We start from the raw sequence: 15,307 nt of genomic DNA, 5'->3' as shown, positions 1-15,307 counted from the left end.
TAATTCTGTATATGTAAATGTTAGAAAAAACAGCTGTTGAACACAACGCTCCTGTTTAAGGTTTCAACTCAGCGCGCATGATTGACAGATTAGTGGCACTAGCTGCGGTTGAAACAGTGCAAGTAGGAGGAGTGTTTCATCAATTATGCTTTGCCCAGATGATCCTGGAGGCAGCATCTCAGAGCAGCAGCCGAAACTCGTGATGCTCACTGGGCTTCCAACTCCTCGTCTGAGACGTCGTCAGGGGAAAGGATGCGAGTGTTACTGGCCCGAATACTGTTGATGTTGGTGCAGGAGACAAGACTAGCAATTCCCATCAGACTCACCCCGGTCCCGTCCAGGTTCACCTGAGCCAGGTGGATTTGTTTCAGGAACTTTAGACCTGAAAGGAAGAGAAGAACATATACTGGGTCTGTTCATCTGAGCAAACAAAACTATAAAATCAAAGACCACCTTAGAGCTGGACGTTACCGTGATCTGTAATCCGCGTGCGGCTGAGATTAAGTTTAACAAGCTGACTGCAGCGGATCAGACCTTTCCTCACCACGTTGTCCCCCACCTGAGTGCTGGCTAACCCCAACACCTGGAAAAAAAAATAGAAAAATAGCAAAATATTAAAACCTCTGCATCAAATATTTTTTATCATAAACTGGTCTTTACATTTTGATTTCGGCCTACTCTGAATGCCCAATGATCGATTTCATTCTGCAAAAGAGTTTAACTGTGATGCTAAAATAATAAATTGAAGCCCAGCTAGTATAAAATAAGCAGGTTATCTGGTCAGACAGCTTGGGTGTCAAACGGTGAAATGAGAATCACATCGATGATCAGACACACAGACTTTACTAACATGGTTTAATTTAATCAAACATGTATGTACCATAGATCGATGTCACATTCAATCATAGACAGTATAAAGACAGATGTAGCTTCTGTGTTTGAAGAGTGAATCCAGTTCAGAAATGCCTGTTTTTTTAATGCCCACCAGATGATCATAATTGTGGTTACAAAAGGAAACAAAACAGCTCTCTGACTTGACCTCAACAATCACCTACCTGGTAAGTTTATGAGATCAGACACTCATTTTAAGTCACACTAAATAAAATATTAAGTCTATTTTGTAAATCCATTCTCTTTATCTAATTCAGAGTCAGTCTATCCTAGTTGTCACAGGCACAAGTCACCAATCTATCACAGGGATACTATTTACACTTGCACTCGCACAAGGATAAAGCAACACCTGGATAGTACTTATTGGGATAGTCACCTGAAGGTGCGGCAGACAGGTTATGAGGTCGGCCACTCCTCGGCTGGTGACTGCAGTCCGATCCAAACAGAGCTCCTGCAGCTCCTGCATGCATCGCAGGGAGGGAAGCCCTGCATCTGTCACCTGAGTGTTGCTAAGTGACAGCTTCTTCAATCTACACAAAGTAAACACAAAACTCCTGTCAGCATTTTAATCGCAAGGAAACACCTGATATGATGGTGTCAGTGAGTGTGGAAAGGACCTGGTCAAGGTGGAGAGGTGGCTGACTCCCTGGTCTGTAACCTGTGTGTAGTCTGTCAGGTCCAGCTCTGAGAGCAGAGTCAGTCCGGAGAGGAATGACAGCCCGCTGTCTGTCACAGAGTGGCGTCCAGGGAGGGTGATGCGAGTCAACTTCAGACCTAGAAGTAAAGTAGACACCTCACAGATTCACCACAGACTTTCATACTGCAAGCTCACTCCATGCCTACCCTCATTCTTTTAATTCTTTTGCTTTATGCTCTACAAACCTGAGATGATCTGAAGGGCATGACTGCCATCTGCTACAGGGATTCCCACCAAAGTGAGGGAAGTCAGGGCAGGGTGGGTAGCAAGGTGCTCCAGAGATGCCTCAGTCACACCTGTCCCATCCAAGTTGAGCGTCTGCAGGCTGGACATCGCTGCTAGAGCCGTCAAATCCTTAACCTGAAAGAAAAACGCACAGCAAGTCGAGTAAATATCACTGAAGATCAGAGCAGTGTCACCAGCTGAATAGACCTTGCTAACAGAGATAAAGTACTTTAGTCTGTTTGATGCTGAGAAGTCGCAGCTGTGGCACAGAGGTGGGGAGCACAGCTAGTGTGGTTTCAGTCACTGCTGTCTGGTTCAGGCTTAGCTGAGAGAGGCAGGACGGCACTGACTGGAGGTACAGTACCATCCCAGCATCTGTCACTTTGGTCTGGTCCAGGGACAGGAAACACAAGTTCTTCAAACCTTAAAGGCATCAGCAGAAGGGAAATATGTATGTTGAATAAAACTACTTAAATAAGAACAGCTTATTCTGAGATCCAGTTTTGTAAATGTTGTCAACAGTGATGTTTGTGTGTGTCCAACCTGTGATATGCTGCAGGCAGGAGTCAGTCAGCTTACTACAGGAGGCCAGATTGAGGTACTGGAGTTTGACCAGGGTGGACAGGATACAGAGGCCAGAGTCTGGGAATAAAAATAAATAAATAAATAAATAAATACAAAGACAGGGACAAACTGAAGAGCAGACTTTGCAGAAATTTGACAACTAAATTGATAAAAAGCCTAAAAACTACCAGATATAAAATGTTTTACCAGTGATGAGAGATGAGTTGACTAAACTCAGGTGCTTCAGGGCAGTGAAGGCCCGCAACTGCCGTAGGAGCTCATTGGTGGAGTACGGGTAGCTGTTTAAGACAAACTTCTGGATCGGGCAGCCGAAGAACAGCTCCAGGGTGCGTGGATGTAGCAGCCTCTCATGAGACATGTGGTTGAGCAGAAGCTCTGCTAGCTCTGGGGTCAGACCTGCTAGACTGCTGCTGTACTGCATGCTGGGAGCTGTGAGACACAGAGTCAAGAGTGAGCAAACAGCAGCGAGCAAACAAAGCTGTGAGGCACAGTTCTGTGAAGTTTTGTGACTCTTACCAGTCATGAGGTGGACCGTTGCGCGGATAGCCAAGGCACATAGTGAGGGCACGCTGGGTGCTCTGAAGGGTCTTTTAGGGGGTGATGGCTGTCCTTGGTTGGCGTGGCGGTCTTCTTGCTGTGCGGCTCGTTGAAGACGCTCAACAGCAGCCTGACCTGCAGCTGCGGGCGCCAGCGGCCCTCCTGCATTCTCAGGGTCTGCCGCTTCCTCTTCTGGGCCCTCTCTGAGACACACAAACACAAGTTGTGTCCACGTGTTGTATTTTAATGTACAGATAAAGCAGATCTCCAGAGCACCCCCTGCTGTATTTCTGTGCAATACAATAAACAATAAGTGGAAAGGCTCTGATGAGCTGAAATATCCACATTTACTTTTGTATAAGATGCATACAGTCAAATTGATTTAGCTTAACTTAAATTGTTTTTAAAAACCAAAACTAATATTTGGATGGTTAGCTTATTACTGACCATTGCTGCACAATGAGACATAAGCATCCATTTTTCTTGCTGATTCTCACATATTATTTTCTGTATCCACTTTTCTCTCTGGCTCTTTTCTTCCTGCTGTGCAGCTCATACAAACTTTATCTTTTTAAAATGTTGGTAGAAGCTTTAAAGCATCTTTCCCTATCTCCACAACAGTAAAGAGTTTCTTTCAGACTATACCCAGACACAGATTGAGCTGGAGCTCCAAAATAATATTCATCTTTTTTTTTCTTTTGTTAACAGGGTGTTATTATAAAACGGATCATTCTGGATGCAACAGAAGTTGGAGTGCTGAAGTGTGCATGCACTTTCAAACTAATTAAATGCATCTACTTGCAAAACACTTCAGATTGCATGATTAATGTGTGTAATGTGTGTTAGGGCCACATTAACAAAAACAATATTTTGAAACAGTCATTTGAGAATGGAGTGTAAATTTCAAGAGTAAGGTCATCTCACTCTGTCCACCAAGTAATAGTGAGTTTGTAACTGTATTATTCACACTGGATTTTGGGTCCTAAAAGAAAGATAATGTCTTTCTAGCTTAAAAAGATTCTCAACACAGCATTTCTTTCAAAAAGCAAAATTTAAAAAAAAAAATTTTTCTCTTAATGTGGCCCCTAACACTATTTTGTATTACAAAGCAGTATGATCGTAGTCCTTGGTCCTATAATACCATTCTAGTGCCATTCTTTTTAAACACTTGCCTGAGTCGATTTCCTTGCCCTGGCCAGCGCTGCCAGGGCTCAAATCCTCCTCGCATCCTGTTCTCTGGAAAGAAAGGCAGCCTGGGCATTCCTGTGAAAGTTACACAAACGAAAACTGTAATCCATCCAAAAATACTCTAATGCCACTGAGCTGAAGCTACAGATGCTGAGAAAAAAACTTTATACCACACACCTCTGATTAACATCTCTGATTCTCCTTGAACTAGCTCTTCTCTGTGTCTGGTTCACATTCAGAATACAATACCACAACCACACACTGATTGGCTGACCCCACCTGTAGGTTCTTAGTAAACTCAGCAGTTCTGACTTGTGTGCTGTACGTTTGGCAGAAAGGGGAATTAACCTACATATTTTCTAATACTAATCTCTCTTACAGCGTGACACACATTAGCAGGCCAATCTGTACACTAGGCCACTATATAGTGTAATAGTAAAAAAAAAATCAAGCTCAAAGGAAGAGGCCAGGGTCAGCTGTTTCTGTTCACAGCGGATGAATAATGGAAACATATGGAAACAGTAATAGAGGAACAGGGAGAGGAGGGAAGCAAGAAAAATGTAGATCAAAGGAGGGATGAAGTATCCACACTCTGGAGCAGTACCGTTCGGCATGTGAAGCGGTTCTTCCTCTCCTTCTTGGTCCATATCAACATCTATGGGAGGATCTTCAGCATCACCAGGAACCAATCTCTGGCCTTGACCTGTCGAACCCCCAGAATGTCATCCAATGACTCCATAGCCATTTAAGTAACATTTAACACATTCAGCTGATCAAATAACTGAGCCCAAACAACCATGAAGAGGTGCGATGTTACAGGTGTAAAGAATCCCATTGGCTGATATACAATGTGTCATCTGATCAGGCCACCCAAGTGTATTAAACGTGACCTATTATACTCTTTTTCATACTCCTTACTTTTATTTTTGGACTCTACTTGCACGACGACCTATCCTGGGCCTCGTGCAGCCCCCTCAGTTCACCCACTCTTAAGCAGTTTTAGCTCCTTTAAACCAACTGATTGTCTGCCCCTCCCAGCCAACAGCAGGTGGGTGGGACTTCCGTGTTCACAGTCAAAGCTGTGCATATGAAGTAATACTAAGTATATGCCCTCTCTCAGACATCATACAGCACAATAGAGGTAGAAAAATCTGTCAAACAGAGTAGTTGTAATACAAGTCAAAGGGAGCAGGTGGATTGGCTTAGAGCACAGATAATGGCCTCTAGCTGACTCAGACCTGATCCAAGAAAATAAATAAATGAACTTTTACCTCATACTTGTACATTTACTGACTTCATTATTTTAAATGTTCAATATGAGCATGTACCTTCGGAACACTATACATGTGGTGGGAAACGGCTGTCAAAGTATATTTGTCAATTATGTGTAATAATTAAAGCTGTCCATGGGACAAGATAAATGTATGGTGGACAATCCCCTCGTTCGACCATTTCGACGGTCCCAGCCAGCTGCTTCCACAGATGGACTCCACTGACTAAGAGCAGAACAATTACGTCACTCCTCTCTGAACGTCCACTACAAACTTTAGGGTCGTTCTAACCACACACCGAGGTTGCAGAGGCGAACAAAGACTCCACCGATCGTGTAGCTGGATGAGAGACTCACTGCTCTGTTATTTATCTGACAAACTAACCTTTGAAACATGATTTGCCAAGTAAAGCGTAAATGTTACTGCAAGTAATGATTGTGACTGTAGTCCTGTAGGATTCTAACATCATCATGAAGAGTCCCAACATTTAGTAAACCGTTCAATAAAAAAAGTTTGGAAAAAAGCAAATCTCTACTTGTTTTATTCCATTTAGTACGTTTATTTTTATTGCTTTTTATATTAGGTTTAAATAAAGTAAATCATACTTACCCCAGTCATGGGATCCACGCCGTAAAGGAGGAACTCCAGGAATCCCTGCATAATTCACTGCCTCTTCCCACAGCTGGTTAGGTAGTGGAGGAGGTATAACAGGGACCTGATCTCCCACCATGTCCTGGCCAGGAGGAGGCTGAGGAGGCGCAACACAAGGAGGCGGCTCAGCACTGTGGCCTGCTGGACTTGTTTCCTGAGGCGTCTCTGGAGGAGTGGTCTGAATACACAGTGCAGCGTTAGGCGTAAGGCCGAGAGAGCGGAGGGAGCAGGCAAGCTCAGCCTCCCCAAAGCGCTTCCGTGGGAAACCCTGAAGGAGAGAAAAGGAGGGTAGGGAGGGGTGACGTCCGGTGATGTGCTCCACAACGCTGCGCAGAGGGGCATCAGCTGGGAAGCGCTCACGCATGGACTCACCAGACGGCAGTCGAATCTGCAGCAAAACACAAATATACATGACAAGGTTATTACAGTCAACTTCATTTCTAAAACTAGAAACGATACTGTGTCCTTAAAAACGGAATCAAAATGAAAATAAAAATTAATTTTATATATATATATATATATATATATATATATATATATATATATATATATATATATATATATATATATATATATATATAATAAAAAGAGGAAATATTTTTAGTTTTTGCCAATATAATGTCACGCTTTCAACACATTAATATATTAGTATTAACTCATACAGCAGGTAAAATAAGTACTGAACACATCACCAGTTTTCTAGGTAAATGTATTTAAAAAGGCACTATTGCCATGAAGTTCTCACCAGATATCGGTTACAACCCATCCAATCCACACATGCAAAGAAATTAAACCATAGATGTCCATAAACTAAGTTATGCGTAATAGAGAAATGACACAGGGAAAAAACACATGACGAAAGGGACGTGCAAAAATCATTAAAGTCATGACGCCACCTGAAATCCGTCAGTATTTAGAAAGCAATCCTGACACTCAGTGCAAATTAATATCAGCTGGTTCAGTTCCAACTGATGGCCTAAAAAAGAACATCTCATGATGGGTAAATGAGCTCTCTCAACAACTTAGCAAACCATACTGAAGGCATTAGTTGCAGCAGAATTTCTAAACTACTGAAGGTTCCAGTGAGCACTGTTGGGGCCATAATCTGGAAGTAGAATGTACATCATTTCACCATAAACCACCCTTGACCATGTGCTCCATGCAAGATTTCAGACAGACAACTGAAAAGAGTTATCAGAAGTGTCGCGTATGAGCCAAGGACCACTTGTGGTGAGCCACAGAAAGTGGTAGAAGAGACAGGTACAGTTGTTTCGAAGAAAAGTAATGCGCTCAACCACCATGGCCTGTATGCACACTCAACAAGCAAGACTCCATTGCTGAAGAAAAAACATGTTGCTGAACAACATTTAGACAAGCCTATTAAACAGGATGCCCTAGTGCACACTAGGGCTGCTCGATTATGGCAAAAATGATAATCACGATTATTTTCACTGAAATTGAGATCACGATTATTTGACGATATTTATTTAACCCTTTAAGACCTACCATAGAACCAAGTCCACCAGAGCTTATATTATTTTTTTACATGCTGTAGTGCCATTTGTGGGAGCATTTCAAGTTGCTATACATCAATACAACTGTTATAGCCCATATTTTAATAATATGTATGCATTAAGTCCATAGTAATTACATAAATTGCAAAAAAGTGCAATAAACTACAAAAAAAATTGAAAATCGCTTTTGTTTTGTTTACATATATTTCTACTTGGAGAAATTTAAGAGGTTTATCCCTCAAAACTTTAAATACAATAAAGTTGCAAAAAAATAGTTTCCCACCACAGGAAATTTATTTTGAGTGTCTTCATAGTTTTATTTTGGAGATACACCAATTTTTATATACTGCAGGAAAAACAAAAAACAATCCTATGATGCAAATTTGCAAAGAAAACAGCACGTGCATCATTTTACTGTGGGAAGTGTTACGAACAGCTGATAGGAACGGCAAAGCATGTTTCTGGAATATTATGTTTTTGTTCCTGCAAGCGCTTTTTATGCAATTTTTGCAAAGCTATATGTGGAACGAAACCGTGACCGAGGACAAGCTGATGGCATCAGATGTAAGTACAACTCCTCCGGTTTCATATGCAAAACAAATTATTGCGCTAGCTTACACTGTTCAGGTTCTACAGGGATTTAAAAATAGTTACGCAAAACGGAGCGTGCTGCTCTGACCGGCTTTAAAGGGTTAACAATGACTTTAAAATAATAATATAAAATGGTGTGCAACACCACTGAAGTTTTTTTTTTTTTTAAACTCTTTTCAACCAACGGCAGTCACTCTCCTCTCCAAATAACTTCTGCTTAGCTTTCCGAGCTTCCCTCGGGTCCTCTTAATCAGCGGTCTCCACCCTTTTTTGCGCCACGGACCGGTTTATGCCCGACAATATTTTCACAGACGGCCTTTAAGGTGTCGCGGATAAATGAGGGAGGGGCTAATAATCGGCTCAGTCATTTTTAATGATCGTTGAAAGCCCAGATCGTAATCGTGATTAAAATTCGATTAATTGAGCAGCCCTAGTGCACACCATGTTTGGAGGTCAAAGGCACTGCATATCACCACAAAAACACCATACCAACAGTGAAGTTTGGAGGTGGGTTCATCATGGTGTGGGGCTTTTTTTCAGTATATGGTACTGGGGGGGCTTCATATAATTGGAGGACATATGAATGGAAAAATGTACTGAGACATTCTTGATAAAACTCTGCTGCCATCTACGAAAATGAAACGAGAGTGGACAGCAAGTCAAAGATCCTGAACACAGCCAAGGAAACTCTCAGTTGGTTTGAGAGAAAGAAAATAAAGCTGCTAGAATGACCCAGCCAATCACCTGACCTAAATCCAGTTGAAAATATATGAAAAGAACTTAAGGTCAGAGTTCATAGAAGAGGCCCACAGAACCTTCAGGATTTGACAACTGTTCATTTGGAAGAACGGGCCAAAATCAAACCTCAGCGATGCATCCAACTAGTTTGTGTCTTGAAGCTGTCATCACCAACAAAGGCCTTTGTGCAAAGAATAACTGTCTTCACAAGTGGTTTGTTTGTATTGTAACACCATCTTTGAACTGACACTGAAACTAATAAGTAGTATACTTCAATTAAACATTTTCAAACAATAAAAAGTAAAATAAAAGAATATAATACACTCTGCAAAATGACTGAGACTAAACTGAAAACTAAAATTCTGAATCTATCATGATTAAGGTTCTTCACAGGCCCACCATGAGAATGCAGTTGTTGTCCACATTTGTCTGAATCTTTCCTCCAAGCTTCTGCCCTTCACTGCTGGGAGGAGACGCGTCTGCAGCAGCATTGGTCTGTTTCTTATCCTGCAGGCTCCTCCGATCCTCAGCGATCCGCTTCAGCACCAACTCACGCTCCTGCGAATGCAGAAGAACACAAAATGTTCTAAGAACAATAAAACAGGAGGTCTATACTCAAATATTAATTTTCAAATGTATTATTCATGTATAAAAAACAACAACAACAAACTCAGCTTGAGCACGTGACACCTCTTTTACTCCCCACAGTGACCATCATGCTTCAGTTCAACCACACTGTAGTACACATCTGTTTTTTTTAAATGTGCACCCAGAGAAAAATGTATGGACGCTCCTATTCTAGCTCATAGAGCAGCATACTTCCCCGTGTAGTGTTCAGCCAGCACCAGCAGCACCCAAACAAAGTTTCTGGACCGCATGTAAAGTGAGATGCAATTGGCCTCATTCACTAATATGTGAAAAGCTCCAAAAAAATAAGTGCACTGGCAAATTTACCATTCTGTGAAATGTGCCCACAGGCCAGTTTTGTTCTTACCACCACGTGTAACGTCAGTGAATGAGACTCATTCTTAATCCACAGGCTTGTATTACTATCTGCTTATTCACATACCTCCACACTCCCTTTTGTCTTTATCTGGAAACACATTAACTTCAAGATGTAAAGGAGGAAGTAGTGATCTTCAAAAAACAGAGGCGGCACATCTAAAGCAAAAGCAGGGGAATTTCCAGCTGAAAAAACTGAAACAACAGTGTTTGAGAAAAGCACCTTTCCAAAGTGTTTCCTCAGGAGTGATGGGAAAAAACAGACGTGCTGCAGTAGGTTAGTAAGGTGGCAAATGCCAACAAGAAATATGGCTCAAGTAAAAAACAGAAAACAACAGAAAAGAGGAAAACAGCAGGAAAAATATCTAAACGTAGACAAGACGAAAAAAAGGAGGCAGAGGTGGACAATAAAAGGTGCAGATGATCAATTACCGATGTTTGTTTAATCGTACACTCGATGCAAATAAGCATCACATTCTATGTTGGCAGAGCTACAATGTGACAGGTTATACAAATTAAGATATGCACAACTGGCCAAAGCGACACCAGCATGGAGGCACACCCCAGCACATGTGACGTCAAATTTGTCACACGCCGCCATGCGATAGGGTAAGCAGTGAGCATAAAAGTGAAATGAGAGCTACAGGGACTGAGCTAAAGCTTAAGCCATTATTATCGAGAGCCTTATAAATCTGCCGAACACTTGACTTTCTTCCTTGTGTGATAATAAGACAACTGCCAGTCAGATAGATTAAGCACCAGAAGTCTTTTCAGCAATGCTCACCTGTTTCTTCTGCCTTCTCTCTGCTCTGACTTCCTGAGCGACGCGTTGTCTCTCTTTCTCCTCAAAGTCACTTTTGTCTGATTTGATCCGCGACTCGACTGGCGGTGGTGGGTCCTGGGAGCATGATTGCGGTGACCTTAGCACCAATGAAGGACCCGCTGTTAAAGACAGAAAAAGAAAATCTCATGATGCACACTACACTATCCAATTCCTTAAGTTATACTTAAATGAATGATTACAATCATCAATTTTAGGATATTATAATAAAAGAAAACTTTACTCGAAGTCCAACCGATGGATTAAGAGCAGTAACAACAGTAAGAAACAGTTTTTATATAGCTTGGAGTGGGGTATTACCTCTGCTGTCAGTGGGAGATGTGCGAGACTCTGAAGCGTGTGCTGCCTCTTTGGGTGGGTTGAATGCAGAAAAAGCTGTCCCAGCTGGCTGTGAAGGCTGCGGGACCAACGTGTGTCGCAGGTATTGACCCTGTACAAGCCTTTCAACATGCAAGAGCGAGACACAGAAGTAAGTGGCTGAAAGAAGTGGTCTATTATACAGAAAGATCATAGCTAGCTAGCTCCACAGATTAAAAAAAAACAAAAAACAAAACAGAGGGCTGATTACTCACCAATCAGCTGCCTCAGCCACAGAAAAATGCCCCGCCTGCATAGCCGCTTGTATCTGCTCTTCTGTGAATCCCATCTCGCTAAGGACGAGGAATAACTCCCCGATAGTCTGCAAGAAAGGATCAAACAAATGCTGACAAAGCAGCTTTTTTTTTTGGCTGTTTTCCCTCCTTATCGGTCACTGCTCAAACAATGGCTACTAAGATACTGTTTATCTGACTCATAATGTCGTCATGTGTGAAAGAATGTGTAAAAAGTGATTTAATATGGTCTCTCTCATTTTATTAGTGTTTTATTGGTATATAATGTGCATGCTATTAGCAATTTGTGATGTATGATTAACCATACACAAATATAGCCATATATTGAACCAGCTGATATCAGGTATGGAAAAAAACATGGCGTTTAGCTGGGTCACATCAGGTTTGGGCAGGGTAAGTGTTCAGAGGAGCTACAAATTACGCTCTTATGTTCTATTTGGCATAAACTGAGAGAACAATAAAGCTAGTTGATGCATTAATTACTTCTAGGTTCAACTTTTGTAATTCATTATTAGAAGTTAGCTCTAAAAGCTCCCTGAAAAGCCTTCAGTTGATCCAAAATGCTGACGCGAGAGTACTAACAGGGACTAGAAAGAGGGAACGCATTTCTTCCATATTAGCTGTTAAACCTAGACGTGAACTGAAAATCCTTCTCTTCTTATCTTATCTTATCTTAAAGAGCTAATAGTACCTCACTGTCCTAACAGAGAAGTTCATTCTCAGACTGCTGGTTTACTTGTGGTTCCTAGAGTTTCTAAAAGTCAAATGGGAGGCCGAGCCTTCAGTTTTCAGGCCCCTCTTCTGTGGAGCCAGCTCCTAGTTTTGATTCAGGAGACAGACACCCTCTCTACTTTTAAGATTAGGCTTACGACTTCCCTTTTTGATAAAGGTTAGTGTGTGGGCTGTATCAGGTGACCTTGAATCATCCCTTAGTTATGCTGTAATAGGCTCTAGCTGCTTGGGGATTCCCATGGTGCACTGTGCATTTCTTCTTCACTCATCTCCCTGTATTTTTACACACCACTACTGCATTTAATCATTAGTAATTATTAAACTCTACTCTCTCATATAGTTTTGTCCTGTTTCTTATTCCCCTCACCCCCAACTGGTAATGGCAGAAGGCTGCCCCTCCCTGAGCCTAGTTTCAACTGTTTTTTTCCTATTAAATAGGGATTTTCCTTACCACTATTGCCAAGTGCTTACTCAGAGATGGTCATCTGATTGCTGGGTGTCTTTCTAATATCCCTACACTATAAAGCATCTGTTGCTGTGTACTGGTGCTATATAAATAAAACGGAACTGAAAAAAGACGAACATAAATAAAGGCACAATAGCCAGTATTTTTCTTCTTCAGTGGTTTAATAATACTGATTAAGTTAACCAAAGGCGGCTTTAGTGTTTGCAGATCACTGGTAGTTCCCAAATCGTGTGCATTAATGCATGTCGGCCCAAAAACCCTTGAATGAGCGTTAAATTTATTGTATCACTGTAGAATAAAAAGTCTGATTGACAGCAAGGAGGTAAAGTCCAGTGCAACTAAAAAGAAGAACTGATGACACTGCAGAAGACATCAAGAGAACTTCCTGCGTATACGAATGCATGCGTGCCTTAAGGTTTGCCCTTTCGTGTGCTTTGGACACAAAATGTTTGAGGAAAAAAAACAATTACAGTAAATTTGCAGATGAAATATTAACCATTTACTCCATAACAACATCAGCTATGCGAACTAGTAATTACCTGTTATATTGGCATTCCCATAATGCTAAGAAGTGATCATATTTTATTGCCTAATGCAGCCCTTATAAACTGTTTCAATACTAAAATAGAGCTACTCTTCTCATTCGTCTTTGATAGCATAATAAAACCGTAAAAACTTTACCATATGTCCCAAATAAGGGCCCTAGAAGTGGGTGTTATAGTGTTATTAAATTGTTGTCGGTAAACCTAACACGTACAGACATTATACATCAGTACCATTGTCTGTGTTGCAGTGTGGGCTGCAACTCACAAGGGTAATTTCCATAATTATTTATTATCCGTTTCCCCTTAAAACCCTCCAATTCTGAGTTAAACATTAGTTCGCAAAGTTTACAGTAGGAAATTTTATTCCATGTCCGAGTGAAAGACATCGACTCACAATCGAAACTGCAAATTTAAACTTAAAACAGTAGCTAGCAAGCTTAGCCCAGAGCTAATGCTAAGTATGTTGGTATTTGGAGGTCTGTCAACAACAGCGTTAGCATGAGCTAACCGTTAGCTGAACGGGCTAGCAGGCTGATATTTTGGTGCTACACAGGGTGATGTGTCGGAAGCTAGTAGATAATTTGGAGCTTACCGCAGGGTTAGAGGAACTCATGGCGTTGTTTCAAGGTTCCCGTGCAGAAATCAAAGTGAAAGTGATGCTCATTTGCAACTTTATTGACTTCCTCGGGTGTGTTTGGAGAGCCTCTGTGTATGCTAGCTGCAATGACCTCCCCCACTCACAGCAAGAGCCTATCAGCACATAGGATAGTGGAGGGTTTTCCCCTGCGTGTCCACAATAAACTGATCAATGAACTACAGAGACTGAACCCAATCAGCCTTATCAATAACCCTCATCAACTATTGCCACATGTGTGCAGCTTCTCTGGTCTGTGAACATTTAGGTAGTTTGGCAATAATAACAGCATGACAGATAGGTCACACTTACTTTATGACTTATTATCTAAAATCAAATCAAATCACTTTTATTGTCACGTCACATGTGCAGGTACACTGGTACAGTACATGCGAGTGAAATTCTTGTGTGCGAGCTTCACAAGCAACAGAGTTGTGCAAAAATACAATTACATAAAACAAACAAATTATAAGAATGGCTAAATCTGAGAGTAATAAATATATGTACAATATAAGAGTGTATGCATTACTGGATGTGTATACTAAATATGTTTTTCTACGTGTGTGTGTGTGTGTGTGTGTGTGTGTGTGTGTGTGTGTGTGTGTGTGTGTGTGTGTGTGTGTGTGTGTGTGTGTATACATATTTTACAAATTAAATAGAGTAAACAATAAAATAAAATATATAGAATATACAGAGGTTGGTAGTTGGACATGTGCAAGACAGTGGCATTTATATACAGTGTGGAGTGCATAATGCTGAAGTTCCAGTAGTGAAGGTGAGGTGTCTATGAAGTGTTCAGCAGTCTGATGGCCTGGTGGAAGAAGCTGTCTCTCAGTCTGCTGGTACGGGACCGGATGCTGCAGAACCTCCTTCCTGATGGAAGTAAGATAAGATAAGATAAGATAGAACTTTATTAATCCCTCGGGTGGGTTCCTCTGGGAAATTCGACTTCCAAAAAAAGCACAGCAACGACCGAAGTTACAGTTACAGAACTGTTATATATATATATATACACACACACACACACACACACACACACACACACACACACACACACACACACACACACACACACACATATATAAATACAGAGACAAATATAAATAAAATATACAAAGGGGATAAATAGAATAAATAGGAATAAAAAATAAAAATACAAGTGAATTGCACATTTCAAGTATTGAGTCTATTGCACTGTTGACTATTTACAAAAAGTATTGCACAAGGTATTGTACAGTGAGGTGCAGAGGCACTACAGCTTAGTTGTTCCCTCCTTTGTCCTCCTGTTTCCCCTCCCTCTCCCCTCCAGAGAGGAGTTAAACAGTCTGATGGCGTGTGGGACAAAGGAGTTTTTAAGTCTGTTAGTTCTTGTCTTGGGGAGAAGCAACCTGTCACTGAACAGACTCTTCTGGTTGTTTATGGCCGTGTGCAGAGGATGCCCAGCATTGTTCATAATGTCCATCAGTTTCTTTAATGTCCTTTTCTCTGCCACTGTCACCAGAGTGTCCAGCTTCATGCCGACCACAGAGCTAGCCCTCCTGATCAGTTTCTCCAGCCTGGATGAGTCCCTCTTTGCTGTGCTGCTCCC

General features: G+C 41.4%; 2 protein-coding genes across 2 annotated transcripts; both read right to left on the bottom strand.

Annotated features, from left to right (window-relative positions):
* Nucleotides 1-20: 20 nt before the first annotated feature.
* LOC308385476 (uncharacterized protein) lies at nucleotides 21-3,141 on the bottom strand. The gene is made up of 9 exons (XM_080864412.1): nucleotides 2,915-3,141; nucleotides 2,585-2,827; nucleotides 2,357-2,455; nucleotides 2,043-2,236; nucleotides 1,774-1,948; nucleotides 1,509-1,665; nucleotides 1,268-1,421; nucleotides 472-583; nucleotides 21-382 (listed from the first exon to the last, which is right to left on the bottom strand). The coding sequence occupies exons 1-9, from the start codon at nucleotides 2,919-2,921 to the stop codon at nucleotides 207-209; spliced, it is 1,317 nt and encodes a 438-aa protein (XP_080720538.1). The 5' UTR covers nucleotides 2,922-3,141; the 3' UTR covers nucleotides 21-206.
* A 687-nt stretch (nucleotides 3,142-3,828) lies between these two features.
* On the bottom strand, nucleotides 3,829-13,826 carry LOC308385477 (uncharacterized protein). Its single transcript, XM_080864413.1, has 8 exons — nucleotides 13,678-13,826; nucleotides 11,304-11,410; nucleotides 11,032-11,171; nucleotides 10,675-10,832; nucleotides 9,288-9,446; nucleotides 6,004-6,433; nucleotides 4,728-4,826; nucleotides 3,829-4,198 (listed from the first exon to the last, which is right to left on the bottom strand). The coding sequence occupies exons 1-8, from the start codon at nucleotides 13,696-13,698 to the stop codon at nucleotides 4,068-4,070; spliced, it is 1,245 nt and encodes a 414-aa protein (XP_080720539.1). The 5' UTR covers nucleotides 13,699-13,826; the 3' UTR covers nucleotides 3,829-4,067.
* Nucleotides 13,827-15,307: the final 1,481 nt, after the last annotated feature.

Source organism: Rhamphochromis sp. 'chilingali' (genome assembly GCF_963969265.1).
Source record: "Rhamphochromis sp. 'chilingali' genome assembly, chromosome: 18".
In the NCBI taxonomy this organism is placed as follows: Eukaryota; Metazoa; Chordata; class Actinopteri; order Cichliformes; family Cichlidae; genus Rhamphochromis; species Rhamphochromis sp. 'chilingali'.
The sequence above is the reverse complement of the archived record's forward strand: the minus strand, read 5'-3'. Positions and strand labels throughout refer to the sequence as shown.

What these genes read in the sequence shown, in the direction of transcription:
- LOC308385476 (XM_080864412.1), bottom strand. An exon ending in CTGCCTGCAGCATATCACAG is followed by an intron (nt 2,237 to 2,356) that starts GTTGGACACACA and finishes GATGCCTTTAAG; the next exon opens with GTTTGAAGAACTTGTGTTTC. An exon ending in CACGCGGATTACAGATCACG is followed by an intron (nt 383 to 471) that starts GTAACGTCCAGC and finishes TCTTCCTTTCAG; the next exon opens with GTCTAAAGTTCCTGAAACAA.
- LOC308385477 (XM_080864413.1), bottom strand. Translation starts at nt 13,698, where the DNA reads ATGAGTTCCTCTAACCCTGCG. An exon ending in ATCTCCCACTGACAGCAGAG is followed by an intron (nt 10,833 to 11,031) that starts GTAATACCCCAC and finishes TGTCTTTAACAG; the next exon opens with CGGGTCCTTCATTGGTGCTA. An exon ending in ACCGCTTCACATGCCGAACG is followed by an intron (nt 4,199 to 4,727) that starts GTACTGCTCCAG and finishes TAACTTTCACAG; the next exon opens with GAATGCCCAGGCTGCCTTTC.